At 45.7% G+C, this 23,746-nt stretch overlaps 1 protein-coding gene and 1 non-coding gene across 2 annotated transcripts in view; both read right to left on the reverse strand.

Moving 5' to 3' along the window:
- snx5 (sorting nexin 5) overlaps positions 1-23,660 on the reverse strand; it is a 67,936-nt gene extending 44,276 nt beyond the window's left edge. The window contains exons 1-2 of the mRNA XM_073051548.1: positions 23,472-23,660; positions 16,077-16,175 (exon numbers count right to left, since the gene is read on the reverse strand). Coding sequence (XP_072907649.1) covers positions 16,077-16,175; positions 23,472-23,510 — 138 coding nt within the window. The 5' untranslated portion in view covers positions 23,511-23,660. The remainder of the gene's footprint in view (positions 1-16,076; positions 16,176-23,471) is intronic.
- LOC140731302 (U5 spliceosomal RNA) lies at positions 239-353 on the reverse strand. Its single transcript, XR_012099778.1, has one exon. It is a non-coding gene; the product is annotated as a U5 spliceosomal RNA (small nuclear RNA).
- Positions 23,661-23,746: the final 86 nt, after the last annotated feature.

A 23,746-nucleotide genomic window follows, 5' to 3' on the forward strand; every position in this document is an offset into this window, starting at 1 on the left:
GGACCAGAGCCATCAAACAAACTGCTCACAATACCCCTCACAGCAGTCTGACCAACGCCTTAACATACACCTACGCAGCCTGTAACACGTCGAGAAGGTTCGTTCACTTCTTGTACTGGAAGAGCAACCAGCTTTGGACAAACCCCAAGGTGTGTGGAATGTCCACAAGTGAGTCAAGACACTTCATTCCACACTCAAATCTAAGAAGCACCATGCAGGTGAACAGTAAATCACATCTGCTTTTCACATAAGGAATTGTGAAAAAAATTGTCTGAGACTCTGAGTGTTCCTCTCCACGGAAATCTTTAGTAAAAGGCGAAAGATTTATTCGATCTGAAGAGAAAGCACAGTGAACTGGTTCGGAACAAGGTGGCAGCGGGAGAGCACCTAAGGATTTCCAGCGGGAAGACATTTTGAGTTCTCGGGGGAAGAGAGAGGCCAGACTGCGCAGGCGCGTGACATCAATCAGTTGAGCGCAAACAGTTTAAAAAGAAGGCAATCATATCCAGCAGGCAGCATTGTGAGCGGGCAGCGGAGTCAGAGGCATCAGAGTGAAAAGGCTTTGGCTCAACGGGCTTCGGCGGTAATGGGACGAAGCGAGGCAGTTGTTGATTGCAAAAGGAGGTAGTATGTGTGTGAGGCCAGTTTTCTGTGGTCGGTGTCAGGTGTGGCAGGTCCTGGAGTCTCCCGGCGTCCCGGATGGCCACATCTGCACCCGGTGCATCGAGATGCAACTCCTAAGGGACCATGTTAGGGAACTGGAGATGCAGCTCGATGACCTTCATCTGGTCAGGGAGAGTGAGGAGGTGATAGAGAGGAGTTACAGACAGGTGGTCACTCCAGGACAGAGAAATGGGTCACAGTCAGGAGAGGGAAGGGGAAGAGTCAGGAAGTACCCCTGTGGCTGTACCCCTTGACAATAAGTACTCCTGTTTGAGTACTGTTGGGGGGGGGGGGGGGGAAAACAGCCTACCTGGGGGAAGTGACAGTGGCCACGCCTCTGGCACAGAGTCTGGCCCTGAGGCTCAGAAGGGTAGGGAAAAGAAGAGGAAAGCAGTAGTGATAGGGGACTCTATAGTCAGGGGTTCAGACAGGCGATTCTGTGGACACAGGAAAGAAACTCGGATGGTAGTTTGCCTCCCAGTGTCAGGGTCTGGGATGTTTCTGATCGTGTCCAAGATATCCTGCGGTGGGAGGGTGAACAGCCAGAGGTTGTGGCGCATATTGGTACCAATGACATAGGTAGGAAAAGGGAAGAGGTCCTGACAGAGAGTTAGGAAGGAAGTTGAAAAGCAGGACCTCAAAGGTAGTAATCTCAGGATTACTGCCTGTGTCACGCGACAGTGAGAATAGGAATAGAATGAGGTGAAGGATAAATGCGTGGCTGAGGGATTGGAGCAGGGGGCAGGGATTCAGATTTCTGGATCATTGGGACCTCTTTTGGGGTGGGTGTGACCTGTACAAAAAGGATGGGTTGCACTTGGATCCCAGGGGGACCAATATCCTGGCGGGCAGGTTTGATAGGGCTGTTGGGGAGGGTTTAAACTAGTTTGGCAAGGGGGTGGGAATCAGAATGTGAGTGCAGGGATTAAGGTAGAAGGACAAGGGCATGATGCTAAGAGTTCTGAGTTGATGAGGAAGGACAGGCAGGGGACAGAACATAATTGTAGCCAGTTAAAGGGGTTGAAATGTGTCTATTTCAATGCTAGGAGTATTAGGAACAAGGAGGATGAACTTAGAGCATGGATCAGTACGTGGAACTATGATGTTGTGGCCATTACTGAAACTTGGTTGGAGGAAGGGCAGGATTGGATGATGCAGGTCCTGGGGTTCAGGTGTTTTAAAAGGAATAGGATGGGAGGTAGAAAAGGGGGGAGTGGCATTGCTGGTCAGGGATAGTATCACGGCTATAGAAATGGAGGATGCTGCAGAGGGAGTGTCCACGGAGTCGGTGTGGGTGGAAGTCAGAAATAGGTCTATAGGCTCCCAAATAGCCCTCGGAACACCGAGGAGCAGATAAGTAGGGAGATTTTAGAATGGTGCACGAAATACAGGATTGTAGTTATGGGTGATTTCAACTTCCCTCATATTGACTGGCACCTCTTGAGTGCAAGGGGGATAGATGGGGCTGAATTTGTTAGGATTCCTGACACAGTATGTGGACCAGCCGACGAGAGGAGAGGCTATACTGGATCTAGTACTGGGTAATGAACCTGGTCAGGTGACAGACCTCTTGGTGGGGGAACATTTTGGTGAGAGTGACCACAACTCCCTTAGCTTCAGCATAACTATGGAAAGGGATAAAATCAGACAAAATGGTAAAATGCTTAACTGGGGAAGGGCTAACTTTCAAGGGATGAGGCAGGAATTAGTGAGAGTAAATTGGAAACAGATGTTCAAAGGGGAAAGCACAGGAGTAATGTGGGAGAAGTTTAGGGACCGCTTGAGCTGGGTTCAGGATAGGTTTGTCCCACTGAGGCAAGGGAAAAATGGTAGGAAAAGGGAACCGTGGCTGACGAAACACGTGAGGCAACTCATCAAGAGGAAAAAAGCATATGTTAGATATAAGAAGCAGGAAGTAAAAGGGGCTTATGAGAAATATAGGGTAGCCAGGAAGAAGCTAAAGAAAGGACTTAGGAGAGCTCGAAGGGGGCATGATAAGGCCTTGTTACTGTGCTGCATCTTGAAATCTACACCTTTACAAGTGTGGCACTGGAAGATAGGTTGAGTGGAGAGAATGGGGTTGAGCTGGGGTGGGGGGGGGGTGGGTGGGACGGGACATCAGATTAACTGGCTGTGTGTATAGACAGAGCAGTTCCAAAATTCAACAAAGTTTTCAATTCTCTTATAACACGGAGTGGTAGCTCACTGTTTGAAGTTGTCCGCACTGTAGATTTAAATACGTGGGGTGGGGGAAGGGAAGTGATGATCAGGTAGATTACCACCCACTCGAGCTGTTCCAGACCCTTACACACTCGGGTGAAGAGCAGTGCTTGGTGTTGAAGGCACAACAGCCCCATTCTGCAGGCACTGTGACGGGTCAGAACACGCCAAGTTATCAGGCGGTAGAATGCTTGAAGGCTGACGCAACAAGGCATGCACTTTGAAACACCAACCGTCTGCTTCGTAAGCGAACAGTGTTGACAACCAAAGCAGCACTAACACTCAAAGTAACCTTGTTACCAAAGTACGGTATACGTTGCCAAATCCTACCTTGATTCATTTTCTTACAAGCATTTACCACAAAATACAGTATTTATGACAAACTATAAACAACGAAGGCTGACAACCAATGTGTAAATAATTTAAAAAGTATATAAATAATATTGAGTTATGGAGTCCTTGAAAGAGTCATGTCAGTGTTGAGGTGAGTGAAGTTATCCACTCTGGTTCAGGAGCCTGATGGTTGAAGGTAATAACAGTTCCTAAACTTGGTGATGTTGGGACCCGGTTGGGAGACTGTAGGTCTGACACGGTGGTCAGTAGCACAGGAGCGCCGCAGGGAACCGTACTCTCTCCGGTCCTGTTCACCCTGTACACATCAGACTTCCAATATAACTCGGAGTCCTGCCATGTGCAGAAGTTCGCTGATGACACGGCCATAGTGGGGTGTGTCAGGAATGGACAGGAGGAGGAGTATAGGAAACTGATACAGGACTTTGTGATATGGTGCAACTCAAACTACCTGCGTCTCAATATCACCAAAACCAAGGAGATGGTGGTGGACTTTAGGAGATCTAGGCCTCATATGGAGCCAGTGATCATTAATGGAGAATGTGTGGAGCAGGTTAAGACCTACAAGTATCTGGGAGTACAGTTAGACGAGAAGCTAGACTGGACTGCCAACACAGATGCCTTGTGCAGGAAGGCACAGAGTCGACTGTACTTCCTTAGAAGGTTGGCGTCATTCAATGTCTGTAGTGAGATGCTGAAGATGTTCTATAGGTCAGTTGTGGAGAGCGCCCTCTTCTTTGTGGTGGCGTGTTGGGGAGGAAGCATTAAGAAGAGGGACGCCTCACGTCTTAATAAGCTGGTAAGGAAGGCGGGCTCTGTCGTGGGCAAAGTACTGGAGAGTTTAACATCGGTAGCTGAGCGAAGGGCGCTGAGTAGGCTACGGTCAATTATGGAAAACTCTGAACATCCTCTACATAGCACCATCCAGAGACAGAGAAGCAGTTTCAGCGACAGGTTACTATCGATGCAATGCTCCTCAGACAGGATGAAGAGGTCAATACTCCCCAATGCCATTAGGCTTTACAATTCTACCGCCAGGACTTAAGAACTTTTTAAAAGCTATTATTAATGCTTTTTGAGATAGTGATTTAGATGCATATCATATTTTCTTATTGAGTTAAGTATTGTATGTAATTAGTTTTGCTACAACAAGTGTATGGGACATTGGAAAAAAGTTGAATTTCCCCATGGGGATGAATAAAGTATCTATCTATCTATCTGTACCTCCTGCCCGATGGCAGCATGGCCTGGATGGGGGGGTCCTTGATGATGGGGCTACATGTCGAACTGGTTGATTACTTACAGCCTTCGTATGCATGAGTAAAAATCTTTAAGTTACGTCTGTCTAAATGTGCAGTTACAGTAATTTATAATTAGTATGTACAACAGGATAGTCAATAGAACATAGAAATACAGTTGTGTCAGCATGAATTAATCAGTCTGATGGCCTGGTGGAAGAAGCTGTCCCCGGGGCCTGTTGGTCCTGGCCTTTATGCTGCGGTACCGTTTCCCGGATGGTAGCAGCTGGAATAGATTGTGGTTGTGGTGACTCAGGTCCCCATTGATCCTTCAGGCCCTTTTTACACACCTGTAAATGTCCCGAATAGTGGGAAGTTCACAACTACAGATGCACTGGGCTGTCCACACCACTCTCTGCAGAGTCCTGCGATTGAGGGAGGTACAGTTCCCATACCAGGCAGTGATGCAGCCAGTCAGGATGCTCTCAATTGTGCCCCTATAGAAAGTCCTTAGGAGTTGGGGGCATCGAGAACAACATAGAACAGTGAGACTGAACAACCAGAGAGAACTGGGTGCTACGTCTCTTCAAAACATGGCTTCCAGCCACTTCACCCGACTGAGCCGTACAACCCAGGGCTTCGTAATTCACCTAATGGACCATACAGTGTCCTCAGGCTAACAGAGGGGTTTGCCTCCTAATCAACGTGGTGCCCAGATGTGACTATCCTGCTGAGTCCTTGCTCTGCCAGCCTGGAATATCTAACAGTTGTCCGTACTTCCTGTCTAAGATCAACTATCCTGACGACAGTCTGCATCCACCACAGGCAGACGTGAAGCCTGCACTCAAAGCACTGTGCTCTTTGGTCAACGGTCTTTAAACAGGAAATCCTAAGCTCTCTTCACTGCTGATGATAACCAGGCCAAATTCAACAGTGTATTACCAAAAACACTACCAGCGTGTCTCCCGTTCCACCAGAGTCCCAACCATCAAAGACACGGACTGCCCCCCCCCCCCCCCTGGGTAAATCAGCTCCTCCGCCAGCACACAAACAGAAACTGAAACAGGAAGGCCCACTACAGAAAGTAGCACAGTGCTGCTCTGAGTCAGTAACGACTCCGCAGCTGCCTGAGTGATAACAGCATCCCAGGCTTTCTCAGTAAGCGTGCGGAGGATTGTGTAACAGCATCCCAGGCTTTCTCAGTAAGCGTGCGGAGGATTGTGTAACAGCATCCCAGGCTTTCTCAGTAAGCATGTGGAGGATTGTGTACCAGCATCCCAGGCTTTCTCAGTAAGCGTGCGGAGGATTGTGTAACAGTGCGGAGGATTGTGTAACAGCATCCCAGGCTTTCTCAGTAAGCGTGCGGAGGATTGTGTAACAGCATCCCAGGCTTTCTCAGTAAGCGTGCGGAGGATTGTGTACCAGTGCGGAGGATTGTGTAACAGCATCCCAGGCTTTCTCAGTAAGCGTGCGGAGGATTGTGTAACAGCATCCCAGGCTTTCTCAGTAAGCGTGCGGAGGATTGTGTAACAGTGCGGAGGATTGTGTAACAGCATCCCAGGCTTTCTCAGTAAGCGTGCGGAGGATTGTGTAACAGCATCCCAGGCTTTCTCAGTAAGCGTGCGGAGGATTGTGTAACAGCATCCCAGGCTTTCTCAGTAAGCGTGCGGAGGATTGTGTAACAGCATCCCAGGCTTTCTCAGTAAGCGTGCGGAGGATTGTGTAACAGCATCCCAGGCTTTCTCAGTAAGCGTGCGGAGGATTGTGTAACAGCATCCCAGGCTTTCTCAGTAAGCGTGCGGAGGATTGTGTAACAGCATCCCAGGCTTTCTCAGTAAGCGTGCGGAGGATTGTGTAACAGCATCCCAGGCTTTCTCAGTAAGCGTGCGGAGGATTGTGTAACAGTGCGGAGGATTGTGTAACAGCATCCCAGGCTTTCTCAGTAAGCGTGCAGAGGATTGTGTAACAGCATCCCAGGCTTTCTCAGTAAGCGTGCGGAGGATTGTGTAACAGCATCCCAGGCTTTCTCAGTAAGCGTGCGGAGGATTGTGTACCAAAGAGGACAATCTAGGTGCTGCAAAACTGGAAACCATGGATAAACCAGGAGATCCACTCCCTACAGAAGTCTAGGCATTGAACTGACTTTATTACTTGCATCCTTCATATACATGGAGTAGAAATCTCTGTTATGTCTCTGTCTAAATGTGCAATTTATAGTTATTTATAATGAATAGTACCTACACGAGGACAGTCAATATAACATAGAAATACAACTATCATTCTGATGGCCTGGTGGATGAAGCTGTCCTGGAGCCTGTTGATCCCAGCTTTTATGCTACGGTACTGCTTCCCGGATGGTAGCAGCTGGAACAGTTTGTCGTTGGGGTGACTCAGGTCCCCAATGATCCTTTGGGCTGTTTTTCACACCTGTCTTTGGAAATGCCCTGAATAGTGGGAAGTTCACATCTGCAGATGTGCTGGGCTGTCTGCACCACTCTCTGCAGAGTCCTGCGATTGAGGGAGGAACAGTTCCCATACCAGGCAGTGATGCAGCCAGTCGGGATGCTCTCAATCGTGCCCCTGTAGAAAGTCCTTAGGATTTGGGGACCCATACCAAACTTCTTCAACCATCTGAGGTGAAAGAGGCGCTGTTGTGCTTTTTCACCACACAGCTGGTATGTACAGACCACGTGAGATCCTCGGTGATGAGTATGCCAAGGAACTTAAAGCTGTTCACCCTCTCAACCCTAGATCCATTGATGTCTATAGGGGTTAGCCTGTCTCCATTCCTCCACAAGGAGCTCGTCCACAACCAGCTCCTTTGTTTTGCGACATTGAGGGAGAAGTTGTTTTCTTGAAACTACTGTGTCAGGGTGATGATTTCTTTGTAGGCTGCCTCGTTATTATTTGAGATTGGGCCAATCAATGTAAATTTAATTAGCAGATCGGAGCTGTGGGTGGTGACACGGTGATGGGTATACAGAGAGTAAAGGAGGGGGCTTAGGACACACCCTTGAGGGGTTCCTGTGTTGAGGGTTAGAGGGGCAGAGGTGAGGGAGCCCACTCTTACCACCCGATGGCAATCTGACAGGAAGTCCAGGATCTAGCTACACAAGGCACCTTTCAAATAAGATGATCTGACCTTTACTAGAAATCAAGACAATGTTTCCTTCAAGCTATCAGGGACATCAAGAGACAATACGAGTTCAAAAATCAAGTCCCAAACTATACATCGGTTGTGGCAGGGATTGCATGCTAAAGCAGACAACAGCACATACTTTTCCTGTGAACTTAATGTATTCCATGCATGTTCTGAAGAGGACTGGAATGTCACCGCCTACACTGACAGATTCCAGCACATTGAACCCACAGTCACCACCATTCACTTATTTTGTGTTACAGTTTCTTGAATTTATGGACTACACTGTACTGCTGCTGTAAAACACATTTCAAAATAAATTTATTATCGAACTACATATATGTCACCACTTACAACCTGAGAGTCATTTACTCACAAGCACACTCAATAAATCCATTGTGGAATAATGCCCTTAACCCGTGAAAGACTATCGACTTGGGCGTTCCACCAGAGTGCAAAATGCACAAACTGTGCAAATAGAAAACAAAAGAAATAATAACGATAAATATCAACAACTTAAGATAAAGAGCTCTTGAAAGCGAGTCCATAGGTTGTGGGAATATTTCAATGTTGCAGCGAGTGAAGTTTTCCCCTCTGGTTCAGGAGCTTGATGGTTGTGGGGTAATAGATGTTCCTCAACCTGGTGGATTGGACCTACAGCTTCTGTACCTCCTGCCTGGTGGTAGGAGCAAGGAGCCTAACCCTCGAGCAGAAGCCTCAAACCCTCCACTCTAACACTGGTCCACTCACACAATGGTCGTTCCCGTTAAGTCTAACTTCTCTTTGTTAGCCATCGCAAATTGCCTAATAAATCCCAATGACTGAAGACTGCCCAGAAGTCCCCAAAGGCCCACTCACTTTTTAAAACCTCGTGCTGGCTCTCCCCAAAACGAGTGACTGCTCGCGATGACTGCAGCCCGCTGATAGGTCCCAAGAGGCCCCATGCACATTGTAAATTTTGCGCTGGCTCAGCACGGATCGGCTGGCAAAGTATTTACCGACTCTCCCTGCTTGGAGAAGACAACCATCATCTCAGAACTTCAGATTCTAGCTTGAGATGGTTCTGGTGAATCTCAGCGACCTCTGGCAAGAAAACAACTAAATACTTCGTTAATCACTTCTCCTGGACAACAATTTCAGCGCCAGGCCAAATCGAGACAGCGAGGTACAGAGCGTATCGAGGTGACTGAACCCGATGATTGGATGATGATTTAGACGCCAGGCCCGATTGAAAGAGTCGCAGTGTCGGGGCCCGAGACGAATGATGGCCAATTCAGCTCATCGCTCTGCAAGGGTTTCCTGACTCCACACCAAACTAAGGGTCTGTGGATGGTCTGCACTCCAGTTTAAAACACTATTGGCTTGCGCTTATTGTTTGCACAATTTGTGATTTTTCCCCTCTGCACACCGAGTGCTTTTTTTTAATGGGTTCTTTTGGATTTCTTTGTTTTATGGCTGCCTGTACGGAGACATATCTCAAGGTTGATAATTATTGTACATTGAACTTTTAGAAAAAGGAAGAAAAACAAAGTAACGTGCCTTAGTGACTACTGCCCATTGGCTGACATCCATCATGAAGTGCTTCAAGAGGCTGATAATGGGACACAGCAACTCCAGTCTTCCAGACAACCTTGACCTATTGCAATCTGACAACCAACAAAAAAGGCCTATAGTGGACACCATCTCCCTGGCCCTGTACTCATTTTTGAGAGCATCTAGATGGGTAAAGACACCTACTCTACACTATCTACCTATATTCTATAATTCAAAGCAAACTCATCTCCAAACTCCTTGACCCGAGACTGCTTTGCAACTGGATCTTTGACTTCCCTCCAGCAAGGATGGGCAGCAACACCTTCGCAATGGTTACTATGTCCTCAGCCCCCAACTCGATCCCCTCCACACTGTCTACATGAGCAGTTTCATGCTCCAAGTCCACATGCAAGTTTATCGTACCACCAGAGTGGGCCAATCACAAGTAATGACGATTTAGAGTACAGAAAGGAGATAGAGAGGCTAGCGATGTGATGTCAGGACAACAAGCTTTCTCAATGTCAGCGACACAGAAGTGCTGGTCATTGACCTCAGAAAGGAGGGGGTGCACATGCTCCTCTTTACATCAATGGTGCGAGGTCGAGAGTGTGGAGAGTTTCAGGTTCCTGAGAATTAACATCACAAATAATCTGTCCTGTTCCAACCACATTGAAGCCACGTCCAAGGAAGAGCTCTGGCACCTCTAATTTCACAGGAGGCTAAAGAAACCTGGCATGTGGCCTTTGACCATCACCAAAGAAAGCTTCCCACCCAGAGGCATCAGAGACAACTGCAGAAGGTTGTGACCACAGCTCGGCACAATATGGGAACCAGCTTGCCCTCCGAAGATTATCTACTCATCTCGCTCCCTCAGAAAAGCAACCAGCTTAAGCAAAGAGCCCACCCCACCCGGCCATTGACTCTCCCCCTCCCCTTCCACCAAGCAGAAGATACAAAAGCCTGAAAGCATGTCCCACTAGGCTCAAGGGCAATTACTATCCCTCTGTAAATAAGACTATTGAATGGCTCCTTAGGAAAATAACATGGACTCTCACAACCCATGTGTAATGATCTTGCTCCTGTACAATGTCCTGTGTATGTTACTAAAAAGGGCTTCTTTGGTTTGTTATGAGTAGGAATGCTTCTTTGTCTGTTAAAAGTTTCTCTCACCGTTGTTTTGCTTTAGAATGGCTGATATGGTAATTGTATTCATTTGTTAATCAATGGGGAATGTTATTGTGTTTTGTGAGGCTGGGAACTTGGGGGAGGGGTTGCGCGGGCTTGGGGTGTGAGGAGAGTCGGGAGGAGAGATGGACGAGGAAGGTGGACGGGCGCTGGACGGCTCGTAGGACCACCGCAACTGGCGCTGGACGGTTCGTAAGACCACCGGGTGGTCCCAGGGGTGACGACGTGGCTGTTGGATGATTCGTTGATTGAGCTCCTACGATGTGCACTACACTGACTGAACTTTGATAAGTTGGCACCTTTTGTTTTTTTCTTTCCTTGTATATATATATTGCCTAATACTTCTTTAGTTAATGTTAGTAAATTCTTTAAAGTGTATTTCATAACGGTATTTGGTGTGAAGTTGATACGGTGAGCGGCACGAGGCATAAACTCGATTCTCACAGCACCTGCGTGTACGGGAGGTGGGTTGGTGTGTGGCTGGATCTCCTTTTCCCCTAGACATATACCAGCCTTTGTGGGTAAGTGTTACACTCCTTATCGGCTACCTCCACTACACTCTCCAACTAAAACTCTTCAGTCTGCATTCTGTTGTTTTACCTTGTACTACCTCGATGCTTTGTTGTAATTAATTGATCTGTAAGAATGCTATGCAAGACAAGTTTTTCCACTGTGTCTCAGTATATGTGACAATATTTTTTTGCCTATGTGGCTTGGACCAAAACCATTCCCTTTGTTGACCTTCATGCCTGCATTCTTGGACTTTCCATTTCCCCATCAGTTCCAGTACTTAGCATGTAATACTTACATATCAGTGCTCCATTTCATGTTAGAAACTTCTCAGCAATGAGTGTTTGAAGGTTCTGGGCCTGTACTTGCTGGAATTTAGAAGAACAAAGAGGGATCTCATTGAAACATACTGAACATTGAAAGGCCTAGATAGAGTGGATGTGGAGAGGAGGTTTCCTGTAGCGGGGCGGTGGGGGAGGGGGGGGGGCGGTCTAAGACCAAAGGATAACCTCAAAATAGGAAAAATGTCCCTTTAGAACAGAGATGAGGAGGAATTTAAAGTGGAGGCTGGTAAGTTCTTGATGAGGACATCAAAGGTTACAGGGAGAAGGCAGGAGAATGGGCTTGAGAGGGATAATAAATCAGCCATGATTATATGGCAGGGCAGACTCAATAGGCCAGATGACCCAATACTGCTCCCAAGTCTGTAGTCTTCTTTCTTACTCTTAGCTTTCCACATGAACTAACCTGCCAGGTTTGGCAATGCCACATGGCTGCACGGGTACTCAAGCAAGATACCAAGGGAAACCGTCACTGTGATGGGTAAACCTCTCTTTCAGCAGAATACTGGCCTCAAAGACCCAGAACTATGATCACTCCTCCTTTTTGTTGCAAAGTTCATCCAGCGAGACCACAATTCAAGACTTATCTAACCACGAGATCTCTCTTGCAACAACGTTAGTCAGCGCTGTCTAACCAATCCCCTTGTCACTCACTTCTGTAGCGTAGGTCATGTGTTGCAGCAACTACAAAGAGTCGGAGGTAAGAGAAATTATGCTGAGGAATCAGATTTATCACAGTTTGCAATCCTTTAGTTCAATTCACAGCAACTTCCCCATACTATCAAACAAAAGAAAAGGGGGACTTTGCAAAAAAAAAACCTTCCCTTTTCAGTCATTCCCACATGGCCAAGTAATCTCCGGGCATGCTGCCACTGCCCAACCGTACTCTATCAGTCACATTTATCAGGACTGTTGAGAGAATTCGTCTTTAAGGCAGGACCTGATAAACGTCTGTGCTCTTAAAATATGAGACAAGGACTTAAAAAGACCCACACACACACAAATAGAAGAAAGGCTAGAAATTAGCAATTGCAGCAGTCTTTGATCTTCCCCTTCAAGATCAAGAGACTGAAAAACTCGAGCTCCTCTACAGCTTCTTTATCACTGAATCTAGATATTTAGCATTCATTTCAAGAGGACTAGAATATAACAGCAAGCGTGTAATGCTGAGGATTCACAAGGCATTGGTGAGACCGCACTTGGGGTATGTGAGCAGTTTTGGGCCCCTTAGATAAGAAGGGATGTGCAGGCATTGGAAAGAGCTCAGAGACGGCGCGTTGGGGGGGGGGGGGGGGGGGGAGAGAGGAGAGAGGGGGAGTCCAGGAATGAATGGGTTAATGTACGAGGAGCATTTGAGCATTTGATGGTTCTGGGCCTGTACTCCCTGGAGTTCAGAAGAACAAGGGGATGGCCAACCGAATAATGGAAGGCCTAGCAAGATTGGATGCGGAGGGCAACACACAAAATAGTGGAGGAACTCAGCAGGCCAGGCAGCATCTGTGGAAAACAGTAAATGGTCGATGTTTCAGGTCCGTGTGTGTTGCTTTGAATTTCCAGCACCTGCAGATTTTCTTGTGTTTGGATGTGAAGAGGATATTTCCTACAGTGGGGGAGTCTAGGATCAGCAGGCACAACCTCAGAATACAAGGATGCCCCTTTAGAAAAAAACAGAGGAATTTCTATAGCCAGAGGGTGGTAAATCTGTGGAATTCATTGCCATAGACAGTTGTGAGGGCCAAGTGATTGAGTATATTTAAACCGGAGGTTGGTAAGTTCTTGATTAGTAGGAGTGTCAAAGGTTACAGGAGAATGAGGTTGAGAGGGATAATAATCCAGCCATGATGGAATGGCAGAGCAGACTCGATGGGCCGAATGGCCTAATTCTGCTCCTATGTCATACAATCACATGGTCTAATACTCTGAGGAACTCTGGACATGGGTAAACCCACAATCAATGCACAAAATACCTCAGAATGTAAGATTCAAGGAAGAAACTAAACATTGCGCAATAAGGTTCCCAATGAGAGACAAACAGGACAAAGAAAATGCAGAACTACAGTCAAGAACCTGTGAGCGGGTAGAGATGTCAGAACAATGGATAAAATAATTAAAACTGTTGGCTCTTGTGCGTTCATGGAGGAGGTGCTAGAATAATTTATGGAGAATGTGAGGTGTGCTTTAAAACTAGTGTGACTATGGTAATTATTAACATGGCTGCAGTTTACAGCACAGGAAAGACTTGAAGTTAGGGCTCCTGATAGAAGCTCACACTGAAGATGGGGTAGTGAATAATCTCTTTATGAAGGGTCAGGATGAAAATTTTTCATTCGCATCTAGCGTCACTAACAGCAAGGTAACAGGAGGACTGCTTCACAACACAGTTAATGCTCCTTTCCCCAGTTAAACTGGGTCGATCTTATCTGGTCCCTCAAGTCAAGTCACTTTTATTGTCATTTCGACCATAACTGCTGATACAGTACATAGTAAAACTGAGACAACGTTTTTCAGGACCATGGTGTTACATGACACAGTACAAAAACTAGACTAAACTACATAAAAAACACAGAGAAAAAAAACTACACGAGACTACAGACCTACACTGGACTGCATAAAGTGCACAAAACAGTGCAGGCATTACAATAAATAATAAACAGGACAATAGGGCAGTAAGGTGTCAGTCCAGGCGCTGGGTATTGAGGAGTCTGATAGCTTGGGGGAAGAAACTGTTACATAATCTGGTCGTGAGAGCCCGAATGCTTCGGTGCCTTTTCCCAGACGGCAGGAGAGAGAAGAGTTTGTATGAGGGTGTGCGTGGGATCCTTCATAATGCTGTTTGCCTTGCGGATGCAGCGTGTAGTGTAAATGTCCGTGATGGCAGAAAGGGAGACCCCGATGATCTTCTCAGCTGACTTCACTATCCGCTGCAGGGTCTTGCGATCTGAGATGGTGCAATTTCCGAACCAGGCAGTAATGCAGCTGCTCAGGACGCTCTCAATACAACCCCTGAAGAATGTGATGAGGATGGGGGAGCGGGAGATGGACACCACCTCTGATCAAGAAAGCACAGCAACCTCACACTTCCTGGAGAGATTGAGGCATACGAGGCTCCCCCCGCCCCATTCTAAACAACTTTTACAGGAACAGCATCGAGAGTCTCCAGACCAGCTATATCTACATCTGGTAGGGGAACTGCAAGGCGTCTAACCACAAGGACTGCTGAGAGAATCATCAGGGTCTCTCTTCCACCCCTCGCAGATATTTATCCAGAGTACAGTGTATGCAGGACCCTTGGCATTGTCAAGGATCCCCAACCATCTGGTGTGAGGTACCATAGCTTTAGGACAAGAACTGTTAGGATGGAAACAGTCTCTTCCCCCAGGCTGAGAGACTATTGAACTCCCTGCCACCAATCAGGCCTCATCACATATGAAGCACCAGTAGTGTTATACTGTTTACTTTTTAAGCTTGTGTCATAAATGCATATTGTGATTTGTTAATTTATTTGTGGTAATATTACTTTGTGTTCTGTGAGAGTATATGCACTGTAATGTGCACCTTGGTTCGGAGGAATGTTGTTTTGTTTGGCCTTGAGCTGACCTTGAACGTGTCTACAAAATCTAAAGGACAACAGTTCTGTGAGGCTTCCAGACTCACGATTTCAACACCAGAGAGCTCACTTCCTCAAATGGCTCAGTGGGGATATTCCAACGCCTTCTGTCCAGCTATCGACCGACTCTTGCAAAGTTCCAAGTCAAGAGAAGCACGATAACAAAACTATAACAGATTAGAAATACCCATTAAATATACACTCAGTGACCACTTTATTAGCCACCTCTTGTACCTAATAAAGTGACCACTGTGTGTATATGTTTGTGATCTTCTGCTACTGTAGCCCATTCACTTCGAGCTTTGACGTGTTGTGCATTCAGAGATGCTCGTCTGCACACCACTGTTATAACACGTGGTTAATTGAATTACTGTCGCCTTCCTGTCAGCTTGAACCAGTCTGGCCATTCTCCTCTGCTTAACAAGGCTCCCCCCACCCCCCCACAGAACTGCCAGTCACTGGATTTTGTTTCTATTTTTCCCACCCCATTCTCTGTAAACTCTAGAGCAGGGGTTTCCAACTTTTTAAAAAATGCTATGGACTCCTATTAACCAAGGGGCCTGTGGACCCCAGGATGGGAACCCTGCTTGAGAGGCTGCTGTGCATAAAAATCACAGGAGATCAGCAGTTTCCAAAATACTCAACCACCCCATCTGGCACTGACAATCATTCTGCAATCAAAGTTACTTAGATCACATTTCTTCCCCAGTCTGATGCTTGGTCTGAACAACAACTGAACCTCTTGTCAGTTGTTAAGATATATGTCCTTCTTCCAAGAAAATAGATAAAACTTTGCATCACTTCAACTGCTAACCGTTTTTTCACTAGACTCTGAAAAACAACTTTGCTTATTGACTGTCATCACTACGGCTCCCGTCAACAAGAGCCATTTTTTTTTTAAACAAAAGTTAATTCACTAACAAAAAAAACTATACAGTAGGCAAGGCATGATAACTATTTACAGTTTCAAATTAAAATGCACATTTTAAATATTGTGCCCTTAGAGACTGCTAGCTCCTTCTCCACAGACACTTGGACACAGACATGCCAGAAGAGGGACAGGCAATCAGCTCAGGCAGAGCCTTTGACTGCCCGTGAATCGGCAGGCTGGCCAGGCCCAGGAGCAAGCCGGCCAGGAGATCCCCCGAGCGACTCACACCAACCCCACTGCCCCCCTCACACTGGGGGGCAGGAAATCAGGAGTGTGGGGGGGGGGTGGTGGTGTCCGAAGTGCAGCCAGAACTTGTGGAGCAGCACCTTCAGACTCCATGTTATACTTGGTCACCTACCTTGGTGTGAACCGTGAATTTAACCTTTTCTCTCTCACTGAGCGCGTCAGGAATGTCAACCAGCATCAAGGGCTCTCCTTCCATGGATACTGAAGCCATCTGAAATTTTAAAAAGAGGACATTTACTTTCACTGCAACGCAGATTACCAGAGCAAGCAATTAGATTTGAATTTAACCTGTGAGGATTTAGATCGAGTGTAAATAGGGGTTAGGGGAGGGCACTGTTTGCCAAGTACTCCGTGGGCCAAGGGGCCCGCTTCCATGATGTATACAGTCGGCCCTCCTTATCCGCGGGGGATTGGTTCCAGGACCCCCCGCGGATACCAAAAAACGCAGATGCTCAAGTCCGTTATTTAACCTGTCCCAGTACGGTGGTCTTTAGGACCCAGCGGAACCCTGGACTTTATTGAACATGTTCAGTGCAGTGGACTTTAGGACCTGGCAGCGCAGCTCTGAATCCGCAGTGTTTCTGTTCACGAAAATAATCACGATTGAAAATAAGGTGGAAGTAATAAAGTGATCGGAAAGAGATGAAATGCCATCGGTCATTTGAAAAGCGTTAGGCTACAATCGGTCAACGATCGGAACAATTTTAATGGAACATGTGAAAGGCCTGCCCCAATGAAAGCTACAATTATTACTAAGCAATGCAGTGGTTTAATTATTGAAATACACATGTTTCTTAAATGTTTTATATGCATAGAAAGGTAAAATATGTACTATATACTAAAAAATCGACAGAGTGGTAGAACTGGTCTATAGCAGATAGTCTCAGGTGTTCGGTTTTATTTACTCATTCTTTTATTTGCACAGCGTCTCTTCTTTTTCCACATTGGTTGCTTGCCAGTCAGTGTGTGCAGTTTTTCCACTAATTCTATTGTAGTTCTCTGTTTGACTGTGAATGCCTGCAAGAAAATGAATCTCAAGGGAGTATATGGTGAGACGTACGCCCTTGGATAATAAATTTACTTTGAATCGAGGCAGTGGTGAGGGAGAGGCGAGGTGTTAATCCAAACCGAGATGCAGAAGGTCCCATGACATCAGCACACCAGGTTCAGTGGGATCTTTCCATGCAACTCCACAGCAGTAATAACACTTCAGGAATAACCGTGTTGACACAAAGCACTAGCGTGCTTCAGGGGTGGCGCAGATGTGAGGAGGGCTTAAAAGATGCCCCCCCCACACAGAAGAAGTTGAGGCATTCTGCATTTGTTTACAACCGCTGTACCAGCGAGTGAAGCTACAGAAGGCACTGCACTCACACAGGGGAGCACCACTTGCTACCATCAGCTCACAGATCACTTAGAACTCCCTCTCCAGCAGAGGAACACGAAGCCGCTGCCTGAAACCTCTACGTCAAACGCTGCCGCAGGAAAGCAGCATCCACCATCAGGGACTCTCTTCTCACTGCTGCCATCAAGGTGGTACGGGAGCCTCAGGACTCTCACCACCAGTCACTACCCCTCAATCACCCTGAACCAAAGGTTCACTTGCACCATCATTAAAATGTTCCCACAACCACTAGACTCACCTTCACAGACTCTTCATCCTATGCCCCTTGAAATTTATTGCTTTTTTCCCTGGTTGATAATAAATTTGCTTTGAAATTTTGAAACTGTGCAAATGAAAATTGTGTTTTCTTGAGCAACGGCCAAGCAAAAGGATCTTGACCCAATTCACGTTAGGCTGTACCATGTACCGTCGCATGGCTTTGACAGATGAAGTTACTCATGTCATCCCATGTGAAAGAAGCATCTACACTCAGAATTTAGCTTGGCACTGCTAAGGGCAAGAGGGAATTATTACAATCCCCACAGTAAAAAGAAAATGCACTTGCTGATCTCAACAGCTGACGTTATACAGCTTTACTCACCATAGACATTCACACGTGCTAGGAATTTGTCGTGTTGTGTTGATCAGGGGTCAACATGCAACAAAACAACATTCAACAATTATTAAAAAATTATATAAAACATAAAGTTAAACGTTAAAGTACATAGATGAAATAAAATATGCACAAATTCATGTATTGTGAGAGGGTTCTGTACCTAATCTGACAGTAATGGCTGATGTGAGGATGCTCTCTGTGATGGCAGTGTAGAATTACACCAGGATGCTCTGGAGAAGATAGAAATTTATCAGCTGTCCCAACAAGTACATCCTCTGCTGAGCCTTTTTGTTAAAGGAGGAGATAAAGGATTCTCCCACATGACATCCTGTGAAATGATGATGGTCAAGAATCTGAATGTAGAAACAGTGCTGACTGTACAGTTGTGATGAGGAGTGGGTGGAGAGGAGGCACATCTCTCTTGAAGCTGATATGCATCTCCACAGTTTTGAGAGTGTTCAGCTCGGAGTTGTTGTGATTGCACCAGGACACCGGCTTGGATTTGGATTTGTTGCCTCTGGTGATTAGTCCAATGACAGTCCGCAAACTTTATCAGTTTAATTGATGATTCACTGGAGACATAGTCATTGGTGTATAGAGAAAACAGAAGTGAGAGAATACACCCCTGTTGCACACCAGTGCTGAGTGAGCAGGATATCCCACATACTGCCTCTGGTCAGGAGAGGAAATTCACCAACCAGCCAGTCAAAAAATTCAAAATCCCGATTAAAGGCATGAAAAATTAAAAAAAAACATTTGTCAGCCTTTCCACACACATGGATCATGCCACAGCTGTTTCTACCCTAGCTAACCATAAACATTAACACATTATAATTGGCAATCAGACAACTGCAGATGCTAGAAATCTAAACAGACAGGATCTTTGGCACAAGATGACAATTCTGTTTCTTTTTCCACAGATGCTGCCCAGCCTTAGCATTTCCTACACCTTGTGATTTTATTTCACATTGTACAAGACATTGGCGAGGCCGGATTTGGAATATTGTGTGCAGCTCTGGTCACCTACCCACGAGAAAGATGTCACTGGGATTGGAAGGGTACTGCTGAGAAAATTTACAAGGCTGTTGCTGGGACGTGAGGACCTGAATTATAGGGAAAGATTGAATAGGTCAGGACATTTTTCCCCTGGAGTGTAGGAGAATTTGGGGAGATCTGATAGAAGTACACAAAATTAGAGCGTTATAGATGGGGTAAACTCCTCCATGGATGGACCCAAGTCCAGTTGTGGAAGGTGGAGGGTTGGGCATGGGCTAGCAATCTCATCACACAAAAACCCAGAGCTACAGGAACAACAGAAGCTCCAAAGACCTCATCCCTGAGAGAGGAATGACTCCGTATTAAGTCATGAAGTGAAAGCAGAGCCTTTTATTAGCCCAGGACAGAGGGCTCCAGTGGGGGTGGTGGGCTTAAGAAGAATAGACAGGGGTAAATGCAAGCAGGTTTCCCCCCCCCCCCAAACTGAAGTTGGGCAAAATTAGGACTCGAGGCCATGGGTTAAGGGTGAAAGGTGAAATATTTAAGGGGGAATGTTTTCACTCATGGTGGAGTGAGCTCCCAGCAGAACTGATGGATGCAGGTTCGATTGCAACACGCAAGAGAAGTTTGGATTGGAGGGGGATGGATGGCTTTGATCCCGTTGCGAGTTGAAGAGACTACGCATGGACTAGATCTGCCAAAAGCCCTGTTTCTCTGCTATTATTCTACATGACTGACTCTACAGTAGGCAGCCTTGATGTCAAATGACTAATCATCACAAAAGAATTGTTGTATTATGTAGTCTTCCAAAATGATGTTTCAAAATATTGATGGATTGAGGTGTAGAATTGTTACTTTCTTGTGTTTGACTTTCTAATGCTTGTTTGCATTTTTATATAATCACCAATATACACGACCACCTTATCAGGTACACCTGCCCGTTAGTGCAAGTATCTAATCAGCCAATCATGTGGCAGAACTCAACACACAAAAGCATGCAGACATGGTCAATAGGTTCAGCTGTTGTTCAGCCCAAACATCAGAATGGGGAAGAAATATGATCTAAATGACTTTGATTGTGTTGCCACATGATTTCTAGCATCTCAAACTGCTGAATCCTAGGATTTTCATGAACAGTCTTTAGAGTTTACAGAGAATGGTGTGAAAAGCAAAATAGCATTGAGTGAACGGCTGTTCAGTGGGTGAAAATGCCTTGTCAATGAGAGAGGTCAGTGGAGAATGACCAGACTGGTTCAAGCTGACAGGAAGGCAACAGTAACTCAAATAACCATGTGTTACAACTGGTGTGCAGAGGAAATAGACAATAGTCTCTAAACAGACAATACATCAACCTTGAAGTGGAGGGGCTACAAGAGGTCTCTAATAAAGTGGCCACCGAGTGCACGTGTGATTGTTACATGATTTTTTCAGTAGTTGCAGTTGGCTTTGTAATTTTATGGAAACCTGCATCAGTGATGGTGTCACATGACTTGAATCTGGCTGCTCACGATTAGCCTTATCAATGGAATTCACTTTTGTCTGTCTGATATAAAACCCCATTTCCTTTGTTTGATCTCTTTCCCCTGCTCTTCTCTCTTTCCCTTTACTGTTTGTTCCCTCGCACCATGTTTTGTCCTTTCTATTCTCCATTCTTGTAACACTTAATAAGACGATTGTAAGCAACAAATTTTACACAAGACAAAATGATAGAGGAACTCAGCAGGTCAGGCCGCACCTATGGAGAGGAACAGACAGACAACGTTTTGGGTTGAGGCCCTTCAGGACTGCAGAATCACTTGTGTTTATGTACCCAACAAGTTTTATGGCTCATTCTGAACTTCCAAAGAACGATTGGATCGCAACAGCATCAGGATCCAACAGCACTTCAGATCTAGTTAAGTACTTCTGAATTGTTGCCCTCTGTAATATAGAAAACAGTTGTTTTCTGCCACAATAGGCCTTCACATTAAGCAAAGTGATAATAATCAAATACCCTTTTAAATAAAATATTGGGTGGCAGGGTGGAGATGCATCGCTACCAAAGGAGGTGAAAGGCGCTTCTTCCCTCTGCTAGCCTGCAGGTGACCTTTGGACAAGGTGAAGTCAAGGGAGCAGATGGTGGATAGTTGTATGAGCAGCTGGTACATATCGTGCAACCACTGGCGCCAAGCAGACAATCTCTGAAGATCACCGATAATGTCTAGGTCACCCCGTCTTGCAAAGACACTGCCCAGAAGGTGGCAATGGCAAACCACTTCTGTAGAAAAAAATTGCCAAGAACAATCATGATCATGGAAAGACCATGATTGCCTAAGTCATACAACATGGCACATAACGAAGATATGAAAAAAAAAATCACTAAAATGTTTAAATATTTGCCAGGAACTTGTTAATTTCCCTGCTTCCCTTCCAAAGAATGGAATACAAAATAATTCTAGCCATTATGAATGATTGTCGAGCATATCACCACGAGAACCTCCACAACTAGAATCATAGTTTTATCTTTGTACCCACAAACAGGAGTTTGGGTTTAACATCGCGTTTTGAAAACAAAGGTATCTTCTGTTTGCAATTCTCCACTGAACTCTGCTAACAGGCAACACAGGTTTTGCTGGAGCTGAACCCAGGGCACTGGTATGGTCAACTGCCCAGCAAAACTGACAACAGCTCAAATACCATGGAGCCATTCCAAATCCTACATATCCAAGATGGATGGTGAAGATCAAGCTGAGGAGCAAGAACAGAGGAAGAACGGGTCTTGAGTTATAAGGAAAAGTTGACTTTATACCCTGGAGCTTAGGAGAATGGAGGGGGGTGGGGAGGAAGATTTGATAGAGATATACAAAATTATGAAGGGAATAGCTAGGACAAATGAAAGCAGGCTTTTTCCACTGAGGTTGTGACAGACTAGAACCCACAGTGCCTAGGTTAAGGGTGAAAGGTGAGAAGCTTAAGGAGGTGGTGAGTGTGTGGAAGGAACAGCCAGCTGAAGTGGTGGATGCAGATTCGATTTCAACACTGAAGAGAAGCTTGGACAGGACATGGATGGTTGGGGATTGGGGTGAGGGGTGGTTATGGTCTAGGAGTCAATGGGACTAGGCAGAATAAACGTTCACCATGGACTTGGTAGGATAGAGGGCCCGTTTCTAAGCTGCAGTGTTCCGTGACTCTGAAAATGGCTTCTACCAGAATTTTGTATTTACAGCATTGAAACAGGCTAGTGTTTATGGTTCAGCCCAACCTCCTCCCAGTGTTGTTCGTCTAACCCCATTGGAATATCCTGTTTATCACCCCCCCCCCATGTGCTTGTTAACCCATGCTTTTCCATTGTTCTGGATGACAATGTTTCACCCTCAGTCAAATCAGTGAACCAGCAGCAGGAACCTCTACTCAGTTACCTCTTCCTGCCAACTAGCCTGCTGAGGTCAGCGCCGGCCTGGGAATCAGGTCACAGGAAAAGGCTGTTCAGCCCGTCCTAGTTCATAAACCGTTACTCTGCCTAGTCCCATCGACCACAGCCCTCCATAACCCTCCGACCCCAGACGTTCACTTTGCCCGTCCCATTAGGTAGAAGAATTAAAAGACTGAAAGTACCACTAGGATCAAAGACAGCTCTGTTACTAGTACGATAAGATGGACCCTTAGCTTCACAATCTACCTCACCGTGGTCCTTGTCTGCCTGCACCTTTCTCTGTAACTGCGTTCCCTGTACTACCTCAATTTACAGATGGATGGCATGCAAATCAAAATTATTTTCACCGTACTTTAGAAGATAGGACAACAATAAGCCAATTCATCCGTTTATCAAGCTCTTGTAAACATACAGGAGAATACTCAAATCGCTGTGTATTTCGGAGTTCCACCATCTTTCTCGTTTAATTATTTTATTTCTCCAACTAAAGTGGAGAATTTCAAATTTTCTCCAAGTTATACTGTATCGGTTTGATACTCAACTAACGCAACTATATTCTTTTTAACCGCCTTAGACATTTGTCATTACTTCACTCTGTTATCTTTATGCCAATGCAGTACTTAGATACCAAAAACAGATGCCTTAACAACATACATCAAATTCAGAGCCTGAAATGAAAATGGATGCATGGTTCTGGACACGGGAACCGCATAATTCCATCAAGATGTCACAACACAGCAGCACCGCTGTTGACTCCTGTCTCCACGATTAAAATATTCACTAGAGTCCGAAAAAGTTGTTAAAACCAGCAACAAGTTTTCAAACATGAGCAGAACGTGGGGTGGAGCTTTAACCCAACTCGTTATATCGGTTGCAAGAATTTCTGTTTTTTTTTCATTGCAAAGAACGACTGAATGTGCAATGACATCATTAGAAATGTTCATTAGAAAGATACAGCTTACATCCGCAAACGTTCAATTCCATCTCATTTGTGTTGAGACTTGTGGTTGACTAAATTTCGCCCAGTCCCTTAACTTGCATTAGACGTTGTTTATGAACAAGCAGGAAACGACTAGTTTACAACCCACACCTCACATACCTTATTACTCTCACTTAGGTCAGCTGGGCTATCAGACATCGCTCCCTCTTGCAAAAGAAGAGAGAAATCAACCCTAATACATGCAACCCAAATGCCGTGGTAAACGTGGAACGAAGTTAAACTTAACCCCCAGCAAACAAAACTCCACTGACACTCCGCTCGACTCTGAGCGAGGTCCCGCCTTTATCACCTTCTCATTGATGCGGCGACCGGGGCGGTGCACAGAGGTCTGGCTCTACTATTGGTCCAATGCACCATCAATCAATCGGAGACTA

This window comes from Hemitrygon akajei, chromosome 7 (genome assembly GCF_048418815.1).
Source record: "Hemitrygon akajei chromosome 7, sHemAka1.3, whole genome shotgun sequence".
Lineage (NCBI taxonomy): Eukaryota > Metazoa > Chordata > Chondrichthyes > Myliobatiformes > Dasyatidae > Hemitrygon > Hemitrygon akajei.